Source organism: Urocitellus parryii, chromosome 5 (genome assembly GCF_045843805.1).
Source record: "Urocitellus parryii isolate mUroPar1 chromosome 5, mUroPar1.hap1, whole genome shotgun sequence".
Lineage (NCBI taxonomy): Eukaryota > Metazoa > Chordata > Mammalia > Rodentia > Sciuridae > Urocitellus > Urocitellus parryii.
The window spans coordinates 7,024,418-7,048,505 of record NC_135535.1 but is presented as its reverse complement, the minus strand read 5'-3'; the positions used below and the strand labels follow the sequence as shown (position 1 = coordinate 7,048,505).

The following is a 24,088-nucleotide window of genomic DNA, read 5'->3' as shown; positions in this document are numbered from 1 at the left end:
GGAAACTCTTGTACTTCAGGTAGATGTGCTGTAGGCAGCAGAGTATGTGGGATGTGCCTTCTGTGGTTACTCCTATTATGGAAGTGGTAGTCCTTATCAGGACTTGGGGATTTCCATAGGCACTATTTTTTTTTTTTTTTGGTACCTGGGATTGAACTCTGAGTACTCAACCACTGAGCCACATCTCCAGCCCTATTTTATATTTTATTTAGAGACAGGGTCTCACTGAGTTCTGTTGCTAAGGATGTCTTTGAACTTTCAATCCTCCTGTCTCAGCCTCCCCAGGCTGGGATTACAGAAGTGTGCCATAATGCCTGGCCCTCCACAGGGCCCATCACACCTGGCCCTCCCTGTTACTTGAAAGTGATTCAGAGGAAGTTCAAGATGGTGGTATAACTCAGGATGGTGACACAAATCTGTAATCCCAGCTTGGAAGGCTGAGACAGGATTGTGAGTTCACAGCAACTCAGTGAGACCTTGTCTCTAAATAAAATACAAAAAGGGATGGGGATGTGGCTCAGTGGTTAAGCGTCCCTGGGTTCAATCCTTGGTACTAAAAAAAAAAAAAAGATGGCAGTATAGAGAAGGTCGCTTTCCTGGCTGCTCTGTGGCGTGAAACCAAGAAAGCAGTTAGGCAGTTTCTCAGCAAGGAGGGTGAACAAAAAGAAAAAGGACCAAGGGGGACTTTACTGGAATTTAATATTTGACATTCAAGAAAATCTTGAACACATTTGGCAAATTTGACAAATATTGACAAATTTCTAGAGACATATGACCTACCCAGATTGAATCAGGAGGACATAGAAAATTTAAACAGATCAATTTCAAGCAATAAAATTGAAAACACCATCAAAAGCCCACCATTAAAAAAAACCCAGGATCAGATGGGATGCCTCTGAGGGTGAGGGGAGCAATTGAACCACTGAGCTCTGTGCTGGGGTGGGGATCTGTGGCGTGGGGGCAGGTGAGCAAGAGCTGAACAATTTGCTATCCTCAGTCCCAGGGCCTAGCCGCCCCCCACCAGAAACCACACGTGAGAAGTGTTGCTTCCCAACACAGAGGGCAGGATTATTGAATCACGATGGCCTCCCTGTCCTTCCCCATCCTAGCTTATGCTCTCCACTGCATAAACTTCTGAGCAAGTTTGTGTCAGAATACTGAAAGCCACCACTGAGTTGTGTGGCCACTGCCAACACAATCAGGGCAATGAGGTGTGTGTAGAAGTCTGAGATGTGATTGTGCTGGGTTTTCTGATGCCCAGAGCAGTTTAACCCCTAACGTAAGAGCTCTTTTCGAGATGACCACTGGATGGGAGTACTCTGGGAGTTTGCTGAGGTGCAGTAAATTTCTTTTCTGTATCTAGCTTGTTGTTTAGGCTCCAGGTCACCTACTGATTTAAACTGCTTGTCTGCCAGGTACAGACTTCTGCTATGACCCTCTTTTACCTTTATTTCCCTGGACGATCCTTTTCCCTTGATGAAGATCCCAGGTGTCAGTAATTGGGATTTTCCACTTGCTTTGTTATTATCACTAGTTTCTGGAGTCGGCAGGTTTCATTTTCTGTGCCATCAATTTCCAGCGCTCACCCATAGCTGCTCACCTCCACAAGCAGTTAGACACCTGTTGCTTATTTTCTAACTAAGAACACTAGTGCTGAGCATCTAGCCCACATCTTGAGCTTTTCTACATCCTATTTTTTACTTTGAAAGTTAAATGCTAATCAAAATTTAGATAGTTGGATTGTATTCAAACATTAAACAAGTTTTGGATTTTTTGTCATCACTTCCACCTCTTGAATCTTTTTATTTTGTGTGTATATATGTGCATGTGTGGTATCAGGGATTGAACCCAGGGATACTGTTACCACTGAGCTACAGCCTCAGCCCTTTTTATTTATTTTTGAGACAGGGTCTCATTAAATTGCCAAGGTTGGCCTTGAACTTGTGATCCTCTTGCCCTAGTCTCCTGAGTAGCTTGGAGTACAAGCCTATGCCACCACACCCAGAACCACTTCCTGAATCTTTGTCAGCTTTTCAGTGTGTCTACTGCTTCCTGCTTTTTTGCTTCCTCATTTGCCTTCATCTTCGCATGGTACTCATCAGCTAGGGATTTCCATTCCATTCTGTTATTCTGAAGATCATTTGGTATACATGTGATTTTTCTGTGAAACTGTTGACATTTGCTAACCTTTGGTGTGACCACCTCTCAGGTACATCATATCATGGTAGATGATAGTGGCAGGAGCATGTAAGCTTTTTTTTTTTGGTGATCCTGCCTCAGCCTCCCAAGTTGCTGGGATCACAGGCATGGGCCATTATGTCTGGTCGTAAGCTTTTGATTAGTTTCAAGTTGTTCTGAAAAAGTTGTTCCTGACAGTTTTTTCTTTCCAGTTTGTTCATTGCTTTGACTAGACTGATATTTGGAATTCCCTATTTTATTGTTTTTTGATATCCTATACTTTAGTAAACCTAAAAAATTCATCTATTTTTTAGCTGCACAATACCACTCTAGTTCTAGTTCTTATTACATCATGTCTATTTTAGGAACTCTTAAACTGACCTCTCTAGTATATCAGGGCTTCTTCAATTCTGTGACTTCCCTACTGAGAAAGTTCACAGTTCCTCCTTGTGTGTCAAATGATGTCTCCAGGCTCCAGTCCTAGCCTGGCTTTCCAGATTTCTCACTGTTCCTTGTGACCTCACATACTTTGATGAAGCCACGCCACTAGCTTCTCCCAGTATGCAATTTGTTTTCCACTGTCCACTCATTTATCTCCATTAATGCTGTTTGCTCCACATCTGGATTGACCCCTACCCTCACCTCTGCTTACTGAAACACTACCCATCTCTTAAGAATCAACTTAAATTAAGTGTTTCTATGAGGTCATTCCTGTGCTAGTTCTACCATTTCTCCATTGAGTGATCTGGGGTTGATTGACAGCTGAGCCCGACAAAATTTCTTTTTCTACTGTGTATGCATCAGTTCCCCTCCAGCAAGAAAACGCACAGAATTGGCGCAAACCACAATGCTAATGATGTATCAATTAGCAACAGGTTTACTTAGTCTGTCCTTTGGGCTACTGCGCATGCCCAAGATCCGCGACTTTCACTATCCGTCCTGTGGTTGTCTGGCTTCCTCCTTTCGGGCCTAGGCTGATCCGTTTCCCCTCTGAGGAGTTTCAGGTAGTGCTGCGGCCCTAGGGGTAAATGTCCTCTCGTTTGCCTCTTATGTCCGTTCCTGGTGCCCTGTCTATCTCCTACCTAACACTTCCACTAAACTGCTATGACGTTTTTATCACCTATTCCTTTCTTTCAGTAAATATTTGGTAATACTTAGTCTTTGCCAGGGCCAATAGGAAAAATTGAACAATACATCTATTTGATAATTAATAATTATTATGTAATAGTTATATGATTATTATATACTTATAATTATGTAATAGTTACATAATTATTATATAATAATTATATAATTATTGAGAAAGCAAAAAACCTCAACAGGATTTTTTTTTTTTTTGTACTGGGGATTGAACCCAGGACACTTAACCACTGAGCCATATTCCCAACCCTCTTTATATTTTATTTAGAGACAGGGTCTTGCTGAGCTGCTTAGAGCCTAGCTAAGTTGCTGAGCCTGGCTTTGAACTTCCGATCCTCCTGCCTTAGCCTCCTGAGCTGCTGGGATTATAGGCATGTGCTACCATGCCCAGCTCCCAACAGGATTTTATGAGAGAGAAAAGCTGAATCTAAATTTTCCAGGTTCTCTGTGAAGGGAGAATATGAGAGGCTAAGAGAACAACGTTTACTAGGGTGCTGAGGCAGTCTGTATTCCTACTTTCTGTTTTAGTTAATTTTTTTGTTGCTGTGACCAGAAGACTTGACAAGAACAATATAGAGGAGGGAAAGTTTATTTTGGCTCATGGTTTCAAAGGCTCAGTCCATGGCTGGCCAACTCCATTGCTCAAAGCCAAAGGTGAGTCAGAACATCATGGTGGAAGGGCATGTTGGAGGAAGGCAGCTCAGTATATGGCAACAGGAAGTAGAGACGAGGTCTGCTCCCCAGAGACAAAATATAAACCCAGTGACCTACTTCTTCCAGCCACATCCTACCTGTGTACAGTTACCACCCAGTTAATTCACCAATTAGGTGAAAGCTCATAACCTAATCATTGTACCGGCAAACATTCTTGCATTGTTTCATATGAGCTTTTGAAGGACACTTCATGTCTAAACCATAATACCTTCTTTCCCAGAGTCAACAAAATATTTCTATTATCCCAGTGCTTTGTATTTATTGCACAAGAGTAAAAATTAATGAACAAACATTGAGAATAGATGTATGTTCAACAAGAAAAAGAAAATTAATTTGGCGATAAAGAGAGAGAAGAAAAACAGAAGCACTTTTCAATAAGAAGCAACATGAGTCTGGCATCTAAATCCAAAAATTATATAACCAGGACTGGAAAAAGTCCATGTTACCAGTAATATGTCTGTTTTGGGAAGAACAAGTAAAATGAGCCTGTTTAAAAATAAAAGGCAGAAGATAAGAGTGAATTGACAATTTTTTATTTCATTAAAATAGCAGCAGTAGCTAACTATTATTGAGTGCTTGCTCTGAACCAGAAGATGTGCTAAGAACATTCTGTGGTCATTTTATGTGAACCCTAAACTGTGTGCTGTCTGCTTTTTTCCAGTGTCTTGAAGCAGAGTCCAGATGTGGAACTCTCCTTCCCACAGCATCCACAGAACTCCAACCTCTTTAGTGGTGTAAAGAGGGGAACGTTGTTTCTTAGTTCATACCGGGTAATTTCTACTTCTCCTTTGACCTGCCAATTAATTCTATGTTTGTTTTTTTGAAAACTGGATGGAACTTAAACTGTGACTTTCATAGAGTTTTCAAACATTTGCACTTTGAGATTTTGCATGTTAAAGAGAGATGGAAGAAAACAGGTGATGTTCTTTGGATGCCAGAATGACCTTGCTCTTAGGAGTCTGAATCTATGGAGGAATTCTGCGTCCTTTCCCAGAGTTTCTTTTCTCACTTAGGTGATTTTCGTGACTTCACGCTCAGTCAGTGATCCCATGCTGTCCTTTATGATGCCGTTTGATCTGATGAAGAACTGCACTGTTGAACAACCACTCTTTAATGCCAACTACATTCAAGGGACTGTTCATGCAGCTCCAGATGGTAAATCTTTCACCTCAGGTGTTTTTCTTTTTTCCCTCAAAAGATTCTAAATGTTCTAGAAGGCTAAGATTCAGACATGGTTCATGTTGGAATTCATGAAGCTGCCCTGCTTCTTTGAATATTGCTTCCTCAGTGACTGTGGCCATCCTTCTGTTGCCAGCTGTGTCAGTTCTCTTAGTAACTGTGTGTGCCCTTTCTTCCCACAGGTGGCTGGGAAGGACAGGCTACTTTTAAATTAGTCTTCAAAAAAGGAGGTGCCATCGAATTTGCTGAGTTGCTGATACAAGCTGCCGCTGCTGGTGAGCTTTGCTGATAAAGCTATTAAAGAGTGTGGAGTTTGAAGGAATTGAAGTAGGACTGTTAGCCAAAATTTGCTGGCCTCTATGATCAGGCAGTTGGTATTTGCACATGTATTCAGCAGGCATTTCCTGGACTTACCTAATGTGTGCCAAGTCCCATAATTTGTGTTGGGAACACAAAGATTATTCTGTCCCTTCCTGTCCTGAAGGAGCTTTCAGTTAGACACCCGCAAGCCTAATTATACCTGATAGTATTTGTTCTTTAGATACTGGTTTCACGGACCTTTTGAGTGGTCTCTTCTCTTGGTCAACCCCAGGTGGCTTAGCTTTTCTGCCTCTGGCATGACTTTTGATCTTCCCTGCTCTCTGTGGCCTTGTCTTTGCTTCTTTCAGCTTTAGTCTTTGTCTTCCATGAGAGGGGAGTATAGGTACTCACTACCCTGCAGCACTGATTTAATAGATGTACCAGAAAACTCTTTCAAACTTTGACTACAAATATTCCTTTTATGATGTATTTTTATTTAATTTAGCCTCTCTCCAGGTCACTTACTCTCTCAACTTTTTTTTTGTACCAGGGGTCTAACCCAGTAGGTTTAATTACTGAGCCACATCTCCAGTCCTCTTTATTTATTTATTTTTAAATTTTGAGACAGTGTCTCACTAAGTTGCTGAGACTGGCTTTGAACTTGCTATCCTCCTGCCTCAGCTTCCCAACTCATGGGATTACAGGTGTGTACCACCATGCCTGGATTCTCTCAACTCTTATACTAGAATTATACTTTCAATAAGACTAGACTTCTTTGTGTCTTATTCTCTTATCTCTGAACCTTAATACTTTTTGTTTTATCTAGAATGCTCTTTCCCTTCCTCCCTTGCCTTCTACCCCCAACTTCAATCTAGTTGAGGCAAACACAATCTATTAGAGACAGATATATGCAGATACATATTATATTTTATGGCATGAACATATAGTATTAGAGACTTAAAGAAGGATGATATGAAGTTTCTTTCAGAAGACTAAATAGATCATGATGCTATAAACGACGGTCAACAATACGAGTCAGGGCTGGGGTTGTGGCTCAGAGGTAGAGCACTTGCCTAGCATGTGTGAGGAACTGGGTTGGATTCTCAGCACCACATATAAATAAATGAATAAAATAAAGGTTCATCAATAACTAAAAGATATTTAAAAAGAAGGATGATATGAAGTTTCTTTCAGAAGACTAAATAGATCATGATGCTATAGACCATGGTCAAGAATATGAGTCAGGGCTGGGGTTGTGGCTCAGTGGTAGAGTCCCCTCCTAGCATGCATGAGGCACTGGGTTTGATCCTCAGCACCACATGAATGTAAAATAAAGCTATTAGAAAAAAGAATATGAATCAATCTAACTGGAGACAAAATGAGTTCAATTTTAGAACCTAATTACATTGATTAACACTTATTGAATATCTACCATATATTGTGTAGTCTTCCAAGCCCCTTTATACGTGTCAACTTATTTAACCCTTATAAAAATCTTATGATGTAGGTATTATCATTATCTATACTTATAGATGGGGAAACTGAGTGAATGATGCTTATATAATTTCCCAAGACTATACTGTTAGCAAAAACTCAACCTGTCCACCCCCCTCTCCTTTAAACTTCTTATTATAAAAATAGATCTAGGGGCTGGGGTTGTGGCTTAGTGGTAGAGCACTTGCCTAGCATTTGTGAGGCACTGGGTTCGATTCTCAGCACTCACATAAATAAATAAAGAACCATTGGCAATTTTTTTAAAGTATTTTTTTAATTGTAGATGGACACAGTATTTTTTTTAAAAGAGAGAGAGAATTTTTAATATTTATTTTTTTAGTTTTTGGCGGACACAACATCTTTGTTTGTATGTGGTGCTAAGGATCGAACCCGGGCCGCACACATGCCAGGCGAGCGCACTACCGCTTGAGCTACATCCCCAGCCCCCACAATATTTTTATTATTCTTTTTTTATTTGTTTATTTTTACATGGTGCTGGGGACCGAACCCAGGCCTCACACATTTAAGGCAAGTGCTCTACCACTGAGCTACATCCCCAGTCCCAAGGTCCATTGGCAATTTAAAAAATAAAAAATAAAATAGATCTAGGGGCTGGAGATATAGTTCATAGGAAAGCACTTGCCTCATAAGAATGAGGTCCTGGGTTCAACCAACAGCACCAAAATAAAAATAAAATAAATAAAATAAATCTAAAGAAAAATTTCAAGATGTTACAATGACTCCCTTTATCTAGATTTACCCCCATTATTAACATACTCTCATATTTGCTTTATAATATTCTTTTTTCTTTTTGTTTTGCTGAATGATTGCTTTTGCTGAACTATTTATAAATATTCAAGTATGATCTCCTTAGAGTAGGGTCATTCTCTTATCCTAGCTCAATGTGTTTATCAAATTCAGAAATTTTAGTATTGATATAATATTATTTAATAGTTTATATTCAAATTCAAATGATTATCTCATTACTATTCCTCATTCTAATAGAACTCCCCCTACTGGCTCTAGAATCAAATCCTGGGTCACATATTGAATTTAATTGCTCTACATCTTTTGTCTAGTTTAATCTGGAACTTAGCTCTATTTGTCTTTTATGACATTGATATTTTAAAAAGAACATAGTTGGGTTGGGGATATAGCTTGCCTAGCATATGTGAGGCCCTGAGTTTAATCCCATCACTGTTTTTTAAAAAGGAGCTTATTGTTTTTTACAGTGACTCTCAGTTTGGGTTTGTTTCTTTCCTAATGATTATATTTAGCTCATGCATTTTGGCAAGTGTACTACATAAGTGATGTCATGTCCTTTTGACCTTATACTATTAAGCTCTGTGCCATATTAATTGTGAGGTACATGGGGATGCTAGAGGCCACTGGACATGGAGCTTGGGGGTCCCAAAATGAGCTGTATCTACAGACTCGTTTGGAAATCTTCTCACACAGATCTTCTTTGGAGCCATGTGTGCAGTGGGCTGTCTCAGAATTGAAGATAGATTCCAAGAGTCCTCAAAATTAAAGAATGGAAAGGGAAGAGAAGAGAATGGAAGATAAGGGAATGAGTGATATGCAAAAAAAAAAAAAAAAAGATTGAAAAAGGACCAAGTGAAAGGGAGGAGGAGAATCAAGTTAGTTTATTATCTGAAAGCCAAGGAGGGAGAAATTTTAAAAAAATATGGGCTGATCAGCAACTTCAGAGGTGTTTGGTAAAATGAAGACTGAGAAGTGTGCACTGCATGTGGAAATAGATTTCAGTGAAATGCTGAGGAAGGGAGATGGTAGAAGAGCCACATTACAGAAGAGGAGTGAGAACAGGTTTTACAATTACTGTAATGATGCAGGATAAAGAGAGAGGGGCTGAGGAGTTCACAAACCATACCTAGCTGCATGCTCCCTGGTGGTACAGAGGGCAGACAAGATCTGGAGCCTGAAATCAGATAACAAGGTGCCTGGCAGATGGAGGAAGTACACTGTGGGAGATTCAGGGTCAGGGGACACTTGAAAGTCTAGTCCTTGTATGTTGGAGGTGTTTGGGGAACTCAGGAAAATAGTTTACTGAGTGTTGAAATCACTCTTAGTTTGGGCCTCAGAGAACTGAGAAGAGCCTATTTTTAGAATTATGTGCTAACAGTCAGGCAACTCAACTCCTATTTGTGTTCTCATTAAGATCTGCTTCTTGGCCTGCAAAGCCAGGTGCAGAGTCTCAGCAGTTGTATAGCCACTTAGAAAGAATTTAAGCAACTTCTACAAACTTGGCCCAGTGTCTGGAACTGCTCTGGGTCTGATTAAGTTATGGCTTAAGTATTGGAAACTACCATCCCCTTCCTCCCATCCTGAGTTGGAGCTTGTGAGATAGACTCCTTTGAGACCCTTGGAGTTAACTACTAATTATGTTTTGTGATCTAATTCTGTGACCAGGAAGGATGCCCTTCCCCTCTGCAGAGTTGATGTGTCAGGGCTCACTCTCTCTTTTTTTTTTCCTTTTCTTTCTCTCTCTCTCCCTTCCTTCCTTCCTTTCTTTCTTTCTTTCTTTTTTTTTTTTTGGTACTGGGGTTTGAACCCGGGGGCTTTACCACTAAGCCACATCCTCAGCCATTTCTACTTAAAAAAAATTTTTTTTGGTAGTTGTAGATGGACAGCATGCCTTTATTTTATTTGTTTCATTTTTATGGGGTGCTAAGGAATATTCTACACTGAGCTATAGTCCCTGGTTGTACTTTTTAAAATTTTGAGGCAGGGTCTTGCTAAGTTGCTTAGGGCCTAGCTAAGTTACTGAGGCTAGGTTTGAATTTGTTATCCACCTGCCTCAGCCTCTTGAGCCACTGGGATTATAGGTGCGTGCCACCACACCCAGTATGTAAGGGCTGTTTGATTCATGTATTTCACATATATTTATATATATATTTTTTAGTTGTAGATGGACACAATATCTTTATTTTATTTTTTTACATGGTGCTGAAGATTGAACCCAGTGCCTCATGCATGCAAGGCAAGAGCTCAACCACTGAGCTACAACCCCAGCCCTCAAATATTTTTTTAAAAAACCTAGATGAGACAATTGGGAACATAACAGTTAACAAGGCACACATAGTTCCAGCCTTTATTAAACTTATAGTCTGATGAGAGTCATATTAAAATAGGCAAACATATAAGTGAATAAAATAATTACTTATTGGAGGAAATACTATAAAAGACATATTAAGATATTGAAAAGGAAGGTTATTTAGATAAAGAGGTTAACTCTATAATGAATTGGTTAGGATAAATGCTGCTGGCTGCTGAAAAAGATAAACCCCAAGTTAACAATGCTCAGACTGTAGATATTATGGCTTATAGAAAGGCTAATCAGCAGGGGCAAGAGAGGCACTGTTCCATATAGTCATTTGGATACCTAGGTTAATAGGATTTCTGCCATCTTCACCACTTGCTTTCCATAGCTTCTTGGGGGCAGTCAGCAGAGAGGGAAAGAGAGTTAAGATTTTACCTGGGAAGTTTTCATGGGCCAGGTCTGGAACTTGTGTACATTACTTCTGGTCACATGCCTTAGCCCAGAACTCAATGTGGGAAACTGATAATGGATCCCAAAGATATATCCATATCGTAATCCTTCAGAACCTGTGAACTTAATTGTAAAAACAATGTTTGTAGATGTAATTAGTTTAAGGATCATGAAATGACAAGATCATCCTGGATTATTTTAGCAGCTCACAAATGCAGTCACAAGTGTTCTTCTAAGACATAAAGAGGGGACAGACAGAAGTGCTTTTTTCTCTACCACATTGCTGGTACATTCGTCTTTAATGGATATGTCTGGTCATCTTAATAAATCTTCATGAGGAAGTTTTTTTCTCAATCTCTACTATGATAGATAGAGACCTTGAATAATCATAGAAAAATGAGACACAATCTATCTCAAAGCATATAATTCAGGATAGTGTCATATATATTTTTTTTATCTCATATCCCAGGAGTCTTGTGGGACATACATGTGAAATGGTGTTTAATGCTGTTGATTATTCAGTTGATTGCTGCTATGTATCTGACTTACAAAAATTAAAAGAGTTCCTATTTTACCATATTTGTCTTCACAGCTGCCCGGGGAACTCCACTTCGAATTATGAATTACTGGATCTCCACTCCAGGAATTTATGTTGTTACTGGAGAGGGAAACATGTGCACTCAACAGACACCTTGTCAAGGTGAGATATGGTGGTAAGGTTATTCCTAGGAGGTGGAAAGGTATGTTAAAGGCTCACAGACCTATTCAGTGCAGCCTTATCCCAGCTCTAATGCAGGAGAACCAGCAGAGGTTCAGGGGCTGGGAAAATGGTTGAATCCGTGACTGTTTCCAGACTGAAACCCAGTGGCAAGTCAGCTGATGACTGAGCTTGCATTTCAGGCTTAATTTTTTATTTTAGAGCATTATAGTTATACATAGTATTGGGGTTCATTTTGAAAAAAATCATACGTGCAAGGAATTTGATTTTAATCTCCATACCCCCTATCTTTTCTCCCCCTTTTTTCCCCTTATTCTCCTCCCTCCATTTTAGTGATCTTCCTTTCATTCCTTTATTTATTTATTTTTAAAAATGTTTCTTTTTAGTTGTAGTTGGACACAATACCTTTATTTTATTCATTTTTTTAAATGTGGTGCTGAGGATCAAACCCAGTGCCTCGCACATGCTAGGCGAGTGCTCTACCGCTGAGCCACAACCCTAGCCACTATTTATTTATTTTTAATATTTTTTTTAGTTGTAGATGGACATTGTAGATGGACACAGTACTTTTATTTATTTTTATGTGGTGCTGAGGATTGAACCCAGTGCCTCACACATGCTAGGAAAGCACTCTTCCATTGAGCTATAATCTCAGCCCTATTTATTTATTTTTGATTGGTACTTTCAACATATTCCATATATAAAGATGGAATTTTCAGGCTTGATGACATACACCTATAATCCCAGTGGCTCAGGAGGTTAAGGCAGGAGGATTGAGAGTTCAAAGCTAGTCTCAGCAATTTAGTGAGACCCTAAGCAACTTAAAAAGACCCTGTCTCTAAATAAAGTATATATATATTTTAAAAAAGGGCTAGGGATATAACTCAATGGTTAAGCACCCCTGGGTTCAATCCCCAGTATATAAAAAAGAAGATGGAATCACCTTTGGTACATTTGTATATGTATATAAAGGATTTTGTTAAATTCATTCCATATTTCTTCCTGTTTCCCTTCCTTTCTTCCTCCTCCTCCTTCTTCTTCTCCTCCTTTTATTCCACTGATCCTCCCTCTATCTTCTTTCTACCACTATAACCTTTCCCCCCTTATTTTGCTTTAGCTTCTACATATGAGAGAGAACATTTGACCCTTGATTTCTGAGTCTGGCTTATTTCACTTAGCATGATTTTCTTCATTTCCATCCATTTACCAACAAATGCCATGATCTCATTCTTCTTTATGGTTGAATAAAACTTCATTGTGTATATATACCACATTTTATTGATACATTCATCTATTGACAGGCATCTGAGTTGATTCCATAATTTGGCTATTGTGAATTGTGCTGCTACAAACATTGCTGTATCACTATAATATCACTATAATATTGCTGTATCACTATAATATGCTGATTTTAGTTCTTTTAGATAAACACTGAAGAGAAGGCTAGTTGGGTCATAAAGTGGTTCCATCCATAGTTTTTTAAAATTTATTCATTTTTAAAATTTTTTTAGTTGTTGATGGATATTTATTTATTTATATGTGGTGCTGAAAATCAAGTCCAGTGCCTCACACATGCTAGGTGAGAGCTCTACCACTGAGTCACAACTGCAGCCCCCGGGATCCATAGTTTTTTGAGGAATCTCCACACTGCTTTCCATAGTGGTATAATTTGCAGCCTTCCAGTATTGTATGAGTGCATCTTCATTCCCACATCCTTGCCAGCATTTAGTATTGTTTGTTTTCTTGATAAGATGAAATCTTATGGTAGTTTTGATCTTATATCCTGTTACTTAGCCAAATTCATTTATCAGCTGTAAAAGTCTTCTGGTGGAAGTTTTTCAATCTTCTACATATAGGACTATGTCATTAGCAAACAGTGATAGTTTGACTTCTTTTCGATAGTTGAGTCATGGGGTGGTTCTATCCCTAGTGTTTTGAGGAATCTTCATACTGCTTTCCAAAGTGGTTGTATTAGTCTGCTGTCCCACCAGCAATGAACAAGTGTACCTTTTCCCCACAACCTTGCCAGCATTTGTTATTGTTCATATTCATGATCATTGCCATTCTTGACTGCCGCAGTCTGGCTGGGCACAATTCAGGAGCCACTTGTCAAAAGAAACTAACTTTATTTTTAGAACTACAAACGCCAAACAAAACAGCCCCTCAGGAAAAAAACCCTCAGAGCCCAACTGCCACCACCGACCGGCTTCCACAAGCCTCTCACCCACACAAACCTCTCCACCTCCCACAATCCTCCTGTTCTTGAGGCCGATTGGCTGGGTCGCGTGGGCAGAGCCAAAAAAGTCCCCCAATGAGCAGCTCCGTGGTCTGAAAGGGCAGGGAAACAGCCCAATGAGCAGCTCCGCAGAGGAGCCAATCAGCTAGATGTTGCTGGGGCCACTGTGAGCCAATCATCAGCTGGCAGCTGGAAGTTTGCTGGCAGCTGGAAGTTTGCTGGGGCCCCTTTGGCTGTGGCTCTCAACACTTGACTAGAGTAAGAAGTTTTGCTATGATTTTGATTTGCATTTTCCTGATTTCTAGAGATTTTTTTTTCATATATTTTCATGTTTTTTCATATATTGCTAGAGATATTTTTCATATGATTTTTAATGTATTTGTGGCCATTTGTGTTTCTTCTTTTGAGAAGTTTCTGTTTAATTCTTTTGCTCAGATATTGATTGGGTTATTTATTTATTTATTTTTTTGGTGTAAGTTTTTTGAGTTCTTTATGTATTTTAGATAATAAACCCCTATCAGGGGTAGTTGGCCAAGATTTTTTCCCATCCTGTTGGCTCTGTCTTCATGTTCTTAATTGGTTCCTTTGCTGTGTAGAAGCTTTTTAGTTCTGTTGCATCTCACTTATTAATTCTTTGTTTTATTTCTTGAGTTTTAGGGGTTTTGTTAAGGAAGTTAATGTCAGCATCTATATGATGAGGTGTTGACCCTGTGTTTTCTTCTAGCATTTGCAAGGTATCTGGTCTAATTCTTAAGTCTTTGATTCATTTTTATTTGAGTTTTGTGCAGGGCAAGAGATAGGGGTCTAGTTTTATTTTTCTAAGTATAGCTATCTAGTTTCCCAGAACCATTTATTAAAAAGGCTATCTCTTCTCTAAAATACATTTTTGGCACCATTGCCAAGTATAAAATGGCTGTGGGTATGTATATTTGTCTCTATGTCTTCTATTCTGTTCCCTTGGTCTTCTTAATGGCTATTTTGATGCCAATACCATGCTGTTTTTGTTACTACAGCTCTGTAGTATAATTTCAGATCAGGTATTGTGGTGTCTCCTGCTTTGCTTTTCTTGTGTAGTATTGCTTTGGCTATTTTGGGTCTATAATTCTTCCAAATGAATTTAGGAATTGTTTTTTCTTTATTCCAGAGGAGCAAGGATGATTTAATATATGCAAATCAATAAATCTAATTAATCACATTAATAGAATTAAGGACAGAAATCACTTAGTCATCTCAGTAGATGAAAGAGAAGGCCTTTGATAAAATTCAGCAACTATTCATGATAAAAAACATAGAAGAAACTAGGGATAAGAGTAACCTATCTCAACATTAAAAGCTATATATGTTAAACCCAAAGCCAACCTCATAGTAAAAGGAGAGAAATCGAAAGCATTTTCTTTAAAATCTGGGACAAGCAAGGACGTCCATTCGCACAACTCCTGTTTAATATAGTGCTAGAAATTTTAGCCAGAACAATTAGGCAAGAGAAGGGATAAAAATAGGAAGGAAGAAATCAAATGTTCACTGTTTGCAGATGATATGATCCTATACCTAGAATATCCAAACAACTCCACCAAAAAGACTGCTAGAGCTAATAAACAAATTTGGCAAAGTAGCAGGTTACAGATTCAACATACAAAATCAATAGCATTCCTATATATCAAGAATAAATCTGCTAAGAAAAGAATCAGGAAAACAATTCCATTCATAATAGCTTTGAAATACCAAGGAATAAATCTAAACAAGGAGGTGAAAGACCTCAAAAAGTATAGAACATTGAAGAAAGCAATTGAAGAGGACCCCAGGAGATAGAAAGAGCTCCCACATTCTTGGATGGGCAGAATTATATTGTCAAAATGACCATGCTACCAAAAGCAATATATGGATTCAAGGCAATCCCCATCAAATAACCAAGGGCATTCTTCATAGAATTAGAAAAACCATTCCTAAAATTCATTTAGGAAAATAAAAGACCCAGAATAGATGTATTAGGGTTCTCTAGAGGAACAGAATCAATAGGAAGTATAATTATAAAAAGGGAATTTATTAGATTGGCTTATATGACTAGAAGCTTGATAGTCCACAGTGGCCGTCTACAGGCTGGATATCTGGAGGAACTACTAGCTGCACAATCCAAGATGCTAAAGCCTCAGAACAAGAGGGATAAATAGTGCTATCCCAGTTCCAGACCTAATGCTCTGGAAACTCCCTGGAGAATCACTGGCATTATTCCCTTTGGAAGAGTGAAGGAGTGAGAGTCTGATATCCTCAGGTGATTGCAGCAGCAATCAAGAACCCGGTAAAGAAGAATCAAGTTTGCATCTACTGCTGCTTTCTTGTTCTTCCAACTTTATTCCACCCAAGCTGTGGGAACAGTGCTGCCCACACTTAGGGAGGGTCTCCACTTCTGTTTGCTATCTCACATGTCAATCATTACTAGACACACCCAGAAACCTCTTAGTCTTTGGCATCTCTTAATCCAATCAAATCGGCAATTCAAAACAACCATTGCAATAGCCAAAGTCATTTTAAGCCAAAAAACAATGCTCAAGGCATCACAGTACCTGACTTCAAATTATACTATAGATCTATAGTAACAAAAACTGCATTGTACTGACATAAAAATAGACACATAGACCAGAAAAGAAGACACAGACAAACCACACAGATACAGTCATCTGATTCTTGACAAAGGTGCCAAAAACATATATTGAAGAAAAGACAGCCTTTTAGACAAATGGTTCTGGGACAACTGGTTATCCATATGTAGAAGGATGAAACTACACCTTTATCTATTACCCTGCACAACAATCAACTCAAAATGGATCAAAGACCTCAGAATTAGACCAGAAGCTGTGCAGCTCCTAGAAGAAATCGTAGGATCAATACTTTAGATTTTAGGTACAGGTAATGACTTTGTCTATAGAAACCCTAAAGCTCAGGAGGGAATGAGAATTAAAACTACACTGAGGGCTGGGGATGTGGCTCAAGCGTTAGTGTGCTCGCCTGGCATGCATGCGGCCCAGGTTCGATCCTCAGCACCACATACAAACAAAGATGTTGTGTCCACTGAAAACTAAAAAATAAATATTAAAATCTCAGTGTAGTTTTTTTTTTAATCTCCCACCAGTCAGAATACAGTCATCAATAATACAAAGAATAATAAATGCTGCAGGGGATGTGGAGAAAAAGGAACACTTTCACACTGATGGTGGGACTGTAAATTAGTACAACTGCTATGAAAATTAGTAGAAACTCCTCAAAATACTAGGCTTGGAACCACTCCATGGTATGTACCTACAAATCCCATCAGTATGTACCAACAATTTCTATTACTATGTACAACTATAATGCACCAAAAAATGGGGGGGGCGGGGAGAATTTCTTATAATTCTGTAAGAATGTCATTGGTATTTTGATGGAGATTTCATTGAATGTGTATATTGTTTTTGGTAGTGTGGTCTTTTTTTTTTTTTTTTTTAATTGGCAAAAGGGGATTTATTGGGGATCCATTCCAGCGCGCTGGGACTCTGTGCTCACTCAAGAAGGGAGAGCAGCCCAGAGCCCAGAACGGAGGTCAGGTGGAGCTTAAGTACACTTTTTGGAGAGGGCGGTGGGCTTTGCATACATCAGAACAAATCATCATGAGGCGCGGGGAAATTGAACAACAACTCTGAGACGTGATTGGCGGGAACAGGTCAGGCGGGGGTGATTGGTCATTCGTAAGCGGGTTACACATTCAAACTGATTGGTTCGGGCCCTGTGACAACTGCACAGGGCCCTAGGCTAAATGGCCAGTAGGGCATTGTTTTAACTATCTCAGGAATCTGGGTGTAACAGAGGAACTTAATAATACCTAATCTTTTACATTCAAGCTTTCCAGCTTAGAAACTTTACCCTTTCATTCCCCACTCCTTTTTCTGACTACTTTTAATCTTAAAAGTAATGAATCATAATTATTGGGGAGTCTCGTTTTTCATCTCTGTCAGTGGAGCATAGTGCCTTCCGATTACCACGAGTTGTCCTGTGTTTCCTGGAATCATTTTTAGCATGGCCTCCGTTTTAGATTTCACTCGGTATTAGACCCGATTTATCTAACTACACTGACTACCTAACTTTAAATCTGGCTTCATTCCCCCCCTCTAATTTGGGAACTCCTTACTGCTGTGAGGAAGGGGGACGAAGAGGATCTCTCTGGCTTCTTCAGGCTGAAAAGGGACGGTGTGGGGCAAGCAGTTTGGAGTCCCCCTTAAAAATGTCGGGTCTACCGAGTGGTCCATGCTAACAGTCCAATTGAGAAGTAATAGGCTGGAGGGCCATTCGAGTGTGGTCATTTTGACAATATTAATTCCACCTATCCAAGAACATGGAAGATTTTTCTACCTTTTGAGGACCTCTTCAATTTATTTTTCTTTTTTTGTTTTTTAAAGAGAGAGAGAGAGAGAGAGAGAGAGAGAGAGAATTTTTTTAATATATATATTTTTTTTTTTTAGTTTTCGGCAGATACAACATCTATGTTTGTATGTGGTGCTGAGGATCAAACCCGGGCGCACGCATGCCAGGCGAGCACGCTACTGCTTGAGCCACATTCCCAGCCCTATCCTCTTCAATTTCTTTCTTCACTGTTCTGTGATTTTCACTGTATATCTGTTTTACCCCTTGACTAGATTAATTTCCAAGGTTTTTTTTTTTTTTTGAGGTTATTATGAATGGAATTATTTTCTTGATTTCTTCCTCCACTGAATTACTGTTGGAGTATAAGAAAGCTATATATTTATGAGGTTTGGTCTTGTATTCTCCTATTTTGCTGAAGTCACTTATTAGCTCTAGAAGTCTTCTGGTGGAGTTTCTTGGGTCTTCTAGATATAGGGTCATGTCATTGGCAGAGAGAGTTTGACATCTTTTCTAATTTGTATCTGTTTGATTTCCTTTTGTTGTCTGATCATGCTGGCTAATGTTTCAAGAACTACATTGAATAAAATTGGTGAGAGTAGACATTCTTGTCTTGTTCCTGATTTTAGAGGAAATGTTTTTAGTTTTTCTCTGTCAGTATGCTGTTGGCTTTGGGTTTGTCATAAGTAGTCTTTACGATGTTGAAGTAAGTTCCATAGATCCCTAGTTTCTCCAGTGTTCTTAACATGAATGGATGATGGATTTCATCAAAGGCCTTTTCTGTATCTGTTGAGATGATTATATGATTCTTAATTCTATTTATGTGGTGAGTTACATTTATTGATCTGTGTTTGTTGAACCAACCTTGCAACTTGGGATAAAGCCTACTTGATCATGGTGTATTATCATCTTAATATTTAAAAAATTTTTTTAGTTGTCAGTGGGCCTTTAATTAATTAATTTATTTATATGTGATGCTGACAGTTGAACCCAGTGCTTCACACATACTAGAAGAGTGCTCTACGACTGAGCTATGACACCAGCCTCTTAATATGTTTTTGACTGCAGTTTGTTAATGTTTTATTAAGGATTTTTGCATCTGTGTTCATCAGGGATATTAATCTGTAGTTTTCTTTATTTTTTTAGTTGTCAGTTGAGTCTCAGCAAGACTCAAACCCAGTGCCCCACACAAGCTAGGCAAGTGCTCTACCACTGAGCTACAACCCCAGCCCTTGGTCTGTAGTTTTCTTTCCTTGATGTGTCTTTGTCTGGTTTTTGTATCTGGGTTATACTAGCTTCATAGAATGTTTTTGGACGTGTTCCCTCCCTTTCAATATCATGGAATAATTTGAGAAAGACTGGTGTTACTTCTTCTATAAAGGTCTGTTAGAATTCAGCTGAGATTCCATGTGGTCCTGGGTTTTTCCCTTTTGGAAAGCTTTTAATTGATGTTTTAATGTCATTACTTGATATTGATCTGTTTAGGTTTTCTAGATCTTCCTGATTTAATTGGACAGGTTATAGTGTCTAGAAATTTGTCAATGTCTTCTAGGTTTTTCAATTTATGGTAGTATAAATTTTCAAAATAAATTCTGGTAATTCTGTGGATTTCAGAAGGTTCTGTGGTGATATCTCCTTTTTTTTTTTTATCTCTGATCATATTTATTTGGTCACATTCTTTCTTTGGTTAGTTTGGCTAAGGGTTCATCAGTCATCTTTTCAAAGAACCAATTCTTTGCATTGATACTGTGTATTGTTTTCTTATTTTTTCAATTTCATTGATTTCAGCTCTGATCTTAATTTTTTACTGGTTTTGGAGTTAGTTTGTTATTCTTTTCTAAGACCTTGAGGTAGGGCATAGCTTATTTATTTGGCATTTGTTTTTAAATGGAAGCACTCAGTGCTATTTTTTTTTAAAGAGAGTGAGAGAGGAGGGAGAGAGAGAATTTTTTAATATTTATTTTTTAGTTCTTGGCGGACACAACATCTTTGTTGGTATGTGGTGCTGAGGATCGAACCTGGGCCGCACGCATGCCAGGCGAGCACGCTACCGCTTGAGCCACATCCCCAGCCCAGTGCTATTAATTTTTCTCTTAGAATTGCTTTCATACTGTCCTAGAAATTTTGATACATTGTATTTCTGTTCTCATTTGTTTTTAAGAATTTCTTGATTTATATTCTCATTTAATTTTTATTTTATTTTATTTTAAAAATATTTTTTAGTTGTAGATGGACACAATACCTTTATTTATTTATCGTTATGTGGTGCTGAGCCAGGGCCTTACCCATGCTAGGCAAGCACTCTACCACTCAGCCACAACCCCAGCACCTATATTCTCTTTATTTTTTGATCCATTCTTCATTTAAGAGAGTCTTGTTCAATTTCCATATGTTTATATGGTTTCTCAGGCTGGTCAGAGTTGCTGGGATTACAGTCATGCATCACTGGGCCCAGCTCTGCTATATATATATATATATATACATATATATATATATATATGTATATATATGTATATATATGTATATATATGTATATATATATATATGTATATATATATGTGTATATATATGTATATATATATATATATATCTCCAAAGTTTTCCATATGTATATGTGTGTGTGTGTTCACAGTGCTATAAATTCAGTGCTATCAGTTCTTCTCTCAGCACTAATTTCACTGCATCCCACAAATTTTGATAGGCTGTATTTTCATTTTCGTTTAGTTTGATCCAATGGGGAAAAAAAGGCATTCTTAATTTCTCTTTTACTGTTTCTTATTTCTGGCATTTTCATTTGATTCTAAGAATTTCCATCTCCCTATATGTTAGTTTTTTATCATGTTATAATTTGGATCTGGAATGTCACCCAAAAACGCTCATGTATTAAAGGCTTGGTCCCCAGCTGTTGGCAGTATTGAGAGGTGGTGGAACTTCAGGAGGTGAGACCTAGCTGGAAGAAGTAGGTCACTGGGGGTATATCCTTGAAGGGTATACCTTGTCCTTGCTCACCCCCTCTTCTTCCAGGCTGCCATGAGGTGAGCAGCTGTGTTTCATGTTGTGTTCTCTGCTATGATGTTTTGCCTTGCTAAAGGCCCAAGAGCAATGGGGTCAAATGACTATGGATTGAAACCTCTGAAACTGTGAGCCAAAATAAATCTTTGCTTCTTTAAGCTAAAATTTTCAGGTATTTGGTTACAGCAACAGAAAGTTAATATGTTACTGTAATATAATACCTGAGATAATTAATTTTAAAAAATAAAAGAATTTTTTTTTGACTCACGGTTTAGGAGGTCCAGTCCATGATAATTACCTTACTGTTTTGGGCCTGTGGCAAGGCAGCACATCATCATGGCAGTGTGTAGCAGAGCAAAACCTCAGAGGCAGAAAGAAAGAGGAAAAGATGAGAGTCCCGTAGCCTCCTTCTGACTACCCGTCAATGACCAAGGTCTTCCCACAAGGCTCCTTCTCCTAAAGATTCACAATACCTCCTAATAGTGCTACCCTGGGAACCAAACCTTTAACACATGGACCTTTGAAGCATATTCAGGATCCAAATGATAGCACCCTGCATACACTATAATCTGTTCTTATGTGATATCTGTTTTTTCCTTTGGAGTTCTTTCTAGATTATTCAAAATTATTTTAATTTCCCAATATGATAGTTCCAAACTCTGCATCACATCTGAGACTAGTTTTTATTCTTTCTTTGGCTCATTAGGCTGTTTTTTTTCTTGCCTTTTATTAAGACTTGTGTGTTTTTTTTGTTGAAAAGTTGGACATGATCTGTTAAGTTATAGTAACTAAGGTATATAGGCTTTTAATGTGAGTTTTTAAAAATCAGTCTGGCTAGGAGTTAAACAGTGTTTATTGTTTGCTCTGGTTGTAGTATCAAAGGCTTAAGTTCCTCTTAGTTTCCTCTCCAACCCTGTTCCATGCCTTCTGTTGTCTTTAGTTTTCCGTAAGAACTCCATCTTAAAGTGTGTTGCATTTCTCTGTCCATTGTTATCAAATAGGAAAAAAGTCCAGTTACTGGCTTCTCTGGGTAAGGTGACCTCTACTGTGATTCTCTGTATTCACTTTTCTCTCCATGTTTAGGGGTGCTAAGTTGCCTCGTGACCTCAGTTCTTTGATGGATGTAGGAAAAGTCATTGATTTTCAGTGAGAATGAAAATGCTAGCTTCTAAGCTTGTAACATCTCTCAGGCTGGACATTTTAAATGGGTGATGACCTTACACATGTTCACATGAGAGGCAAGTTCAAAAGGGCTTTTCACCAGACACACTTCATTTAGGCATCAATCTATTTGGAGCTACCTGCTTTAACACTAAGTTTGTCACTGAAATTGTTGGTTGAGTCATTATTACAATACTTGAAAGATTTATTTTAAAAAGATTTTATAAGACCAAATACATTAGTTGAGAAGAGCTGAATTCATAATGAAGAATGAATGAAATGCTATTTATTTGTTATCTACTATATATTTGTCATCTACTATAGAATCATTTAGCTTAAATATATGTATGAATTTATATATTTATAACATAACTTTATAGTTGTTCATTCACCTTAGCTCATTTAAGTCACTTTGGAGAATGTGGCCCAAGGAAATGAAGCTTCTGTTTATTATAATAGTAATTGGAAATTTGGATACAACATGCTTTCTTTTTTTTTTATTTTTTATTTTTAGTTGTAGATGAACACAATACCTTTATTTTACTTATTTATTTATTTATTTTTTTATGTGATGCTGAGGATTGAACCCAGTGCCTCACACATGCTAGGCAAGTGCTATACCACTGAGCCTCAGCCCCAGCCCTGGAAACAGCTGGCTTTATAACAACAGGGAAATTAAGTAGCAACAATCCATATAACAAATTATCATCCTGCTTTCAATGTATGAAGTAAATTAATAATATAAAGAATTTTAAATAATATTAACAAAAAAGTAAAATTTACATATCAATATGATCATGATTGTATAAAAATTTTCACCAAGATTCTATGAAGAAATACATCAAATTAGTATTTTATTTTTTTTAAGTTGTAGTTGGACACAATAAAAAAATTTATTTTTATGTGGTGCTGAGGATCGAACCCAGGGCCTGGCAAATGCTAGGCAAGCGCTCTACCACCACCTCAGCCCTAGTATTTGTTTTTTGATAATGAAATTATAGATGACTTTCTTCTTTATTCACCTTTTACCCTCTATAGTCCAAATAAATTTTCCTCATTGAGCATGTAGTACCTTATTCATAATCAAAACAAACTTTATTAAATAAAATATATATCTGTGCGCAACTATAAATAATGTACCAATTTAACTATAGGATTGTTTTTATGTTCTTTTGCGTCTCTCCACAATACGAAATGATAAAGCTTTTAGCTGGTATGGCTGAAAAATGTTTTAGCATTATTCTACCTGAATTCTCTTCTTCTGTTAGTTTGCCTCAGTGTTTTCTGTTTTTGTTTTGATGTTCTTTCCTCTCATTTACTCTTTGTCCCCAGAATAACTGAATTGTTTTTTCTCTTTGTCATTCCCAGTTTTGGTCTATGGAGGCCCCCAGTCAGGGTATGGAGCCCCTCCTGCAGGATATGGAGCCTCCCCTGCAGGATATGGAGCCCCTCCTATGGCATATGGAGCCATTCCTGTAGGATATGGAGCTTCTTCTATGGGTTATGGAGCTCCCCCTCCAGGATATGGAGCTCCCCCTCCAGGATATGGAGCCCCCCCTCCAGGATATGGAGTCCCACCTCCTGGATATGGAGTCCCACCTCCTGGATATGAAGACCCGTCTGCGAGAAGCTCAAGACCTGTAGCCCCCCCTTCTAGATCCCCAGCTCCACCTGCTGGATCTGGAGTCCAGAATCCTAAAACTGTAACAGCACAGACTCCTGGACATGAAGCTTCTTCTCCCTCTACCTCAGCTTTTCCGGCCTATTCTCCCACTTCTAAAATGTAAACCTTGACCACTTATCAAGCAAAGCAGCACCCTAACATTGAAGTCAAAATAAGGGAGAGGATGCAGGTATACTGATAATAGGCCTATACTCCTTGAAAGGGCAATCGTAAGGTAAGACTAGGCTTTATTTCTATGCCTATATTTTATATTTTTAAACTAATTACTTAATTATTATTATTATTGCAGTTCTGGGCATTGAACCTAGGACCTCGTACATCTTGCACATGCTAGGTAAACGCTCTATCACTGAGCTATATATCTGCTCCCCC

General features: G+C 38.4%; 1 protein-coding gene across 1 annotated transcript in view; it reads left to right on the top strand.

Annotated features, from left to right (window-relative positions):
* Wbp2nl (WBP2 N-terminal like) overlaps positions 1 to 23,819 on the top strand; it is a 31,065-nt gene extending 7,246 nt beyond the window's left edge. Inside the window, exons 2-6 of the mRNA XM_026405949.2 lie at positions 4,694 to 4,802; positions 5,046 to 5,187; positions 5,394 to 5,486; positions 11,109 to 11,216; positions 23,401 to 23,819. Coding sequence (XP_026261734.2) covers positions 4,694 to 4,802; positions 5,046 to 5,187; positions 5,394 to 5,486; positions 11,109 to 11,216; positions 23,401 to 23,819 — 871 coding nt within the window. The remainder of the gene's footprint in view (positions 1 to 4,693; positions 4,803 to 5,045; positions 5,188 to 5,393; positions 5,487 to 11,108; positions 11,217 to 23,400) is intronic.
* Positions 23,820 to 24,088: the final 269 nt, after the last annotated feature.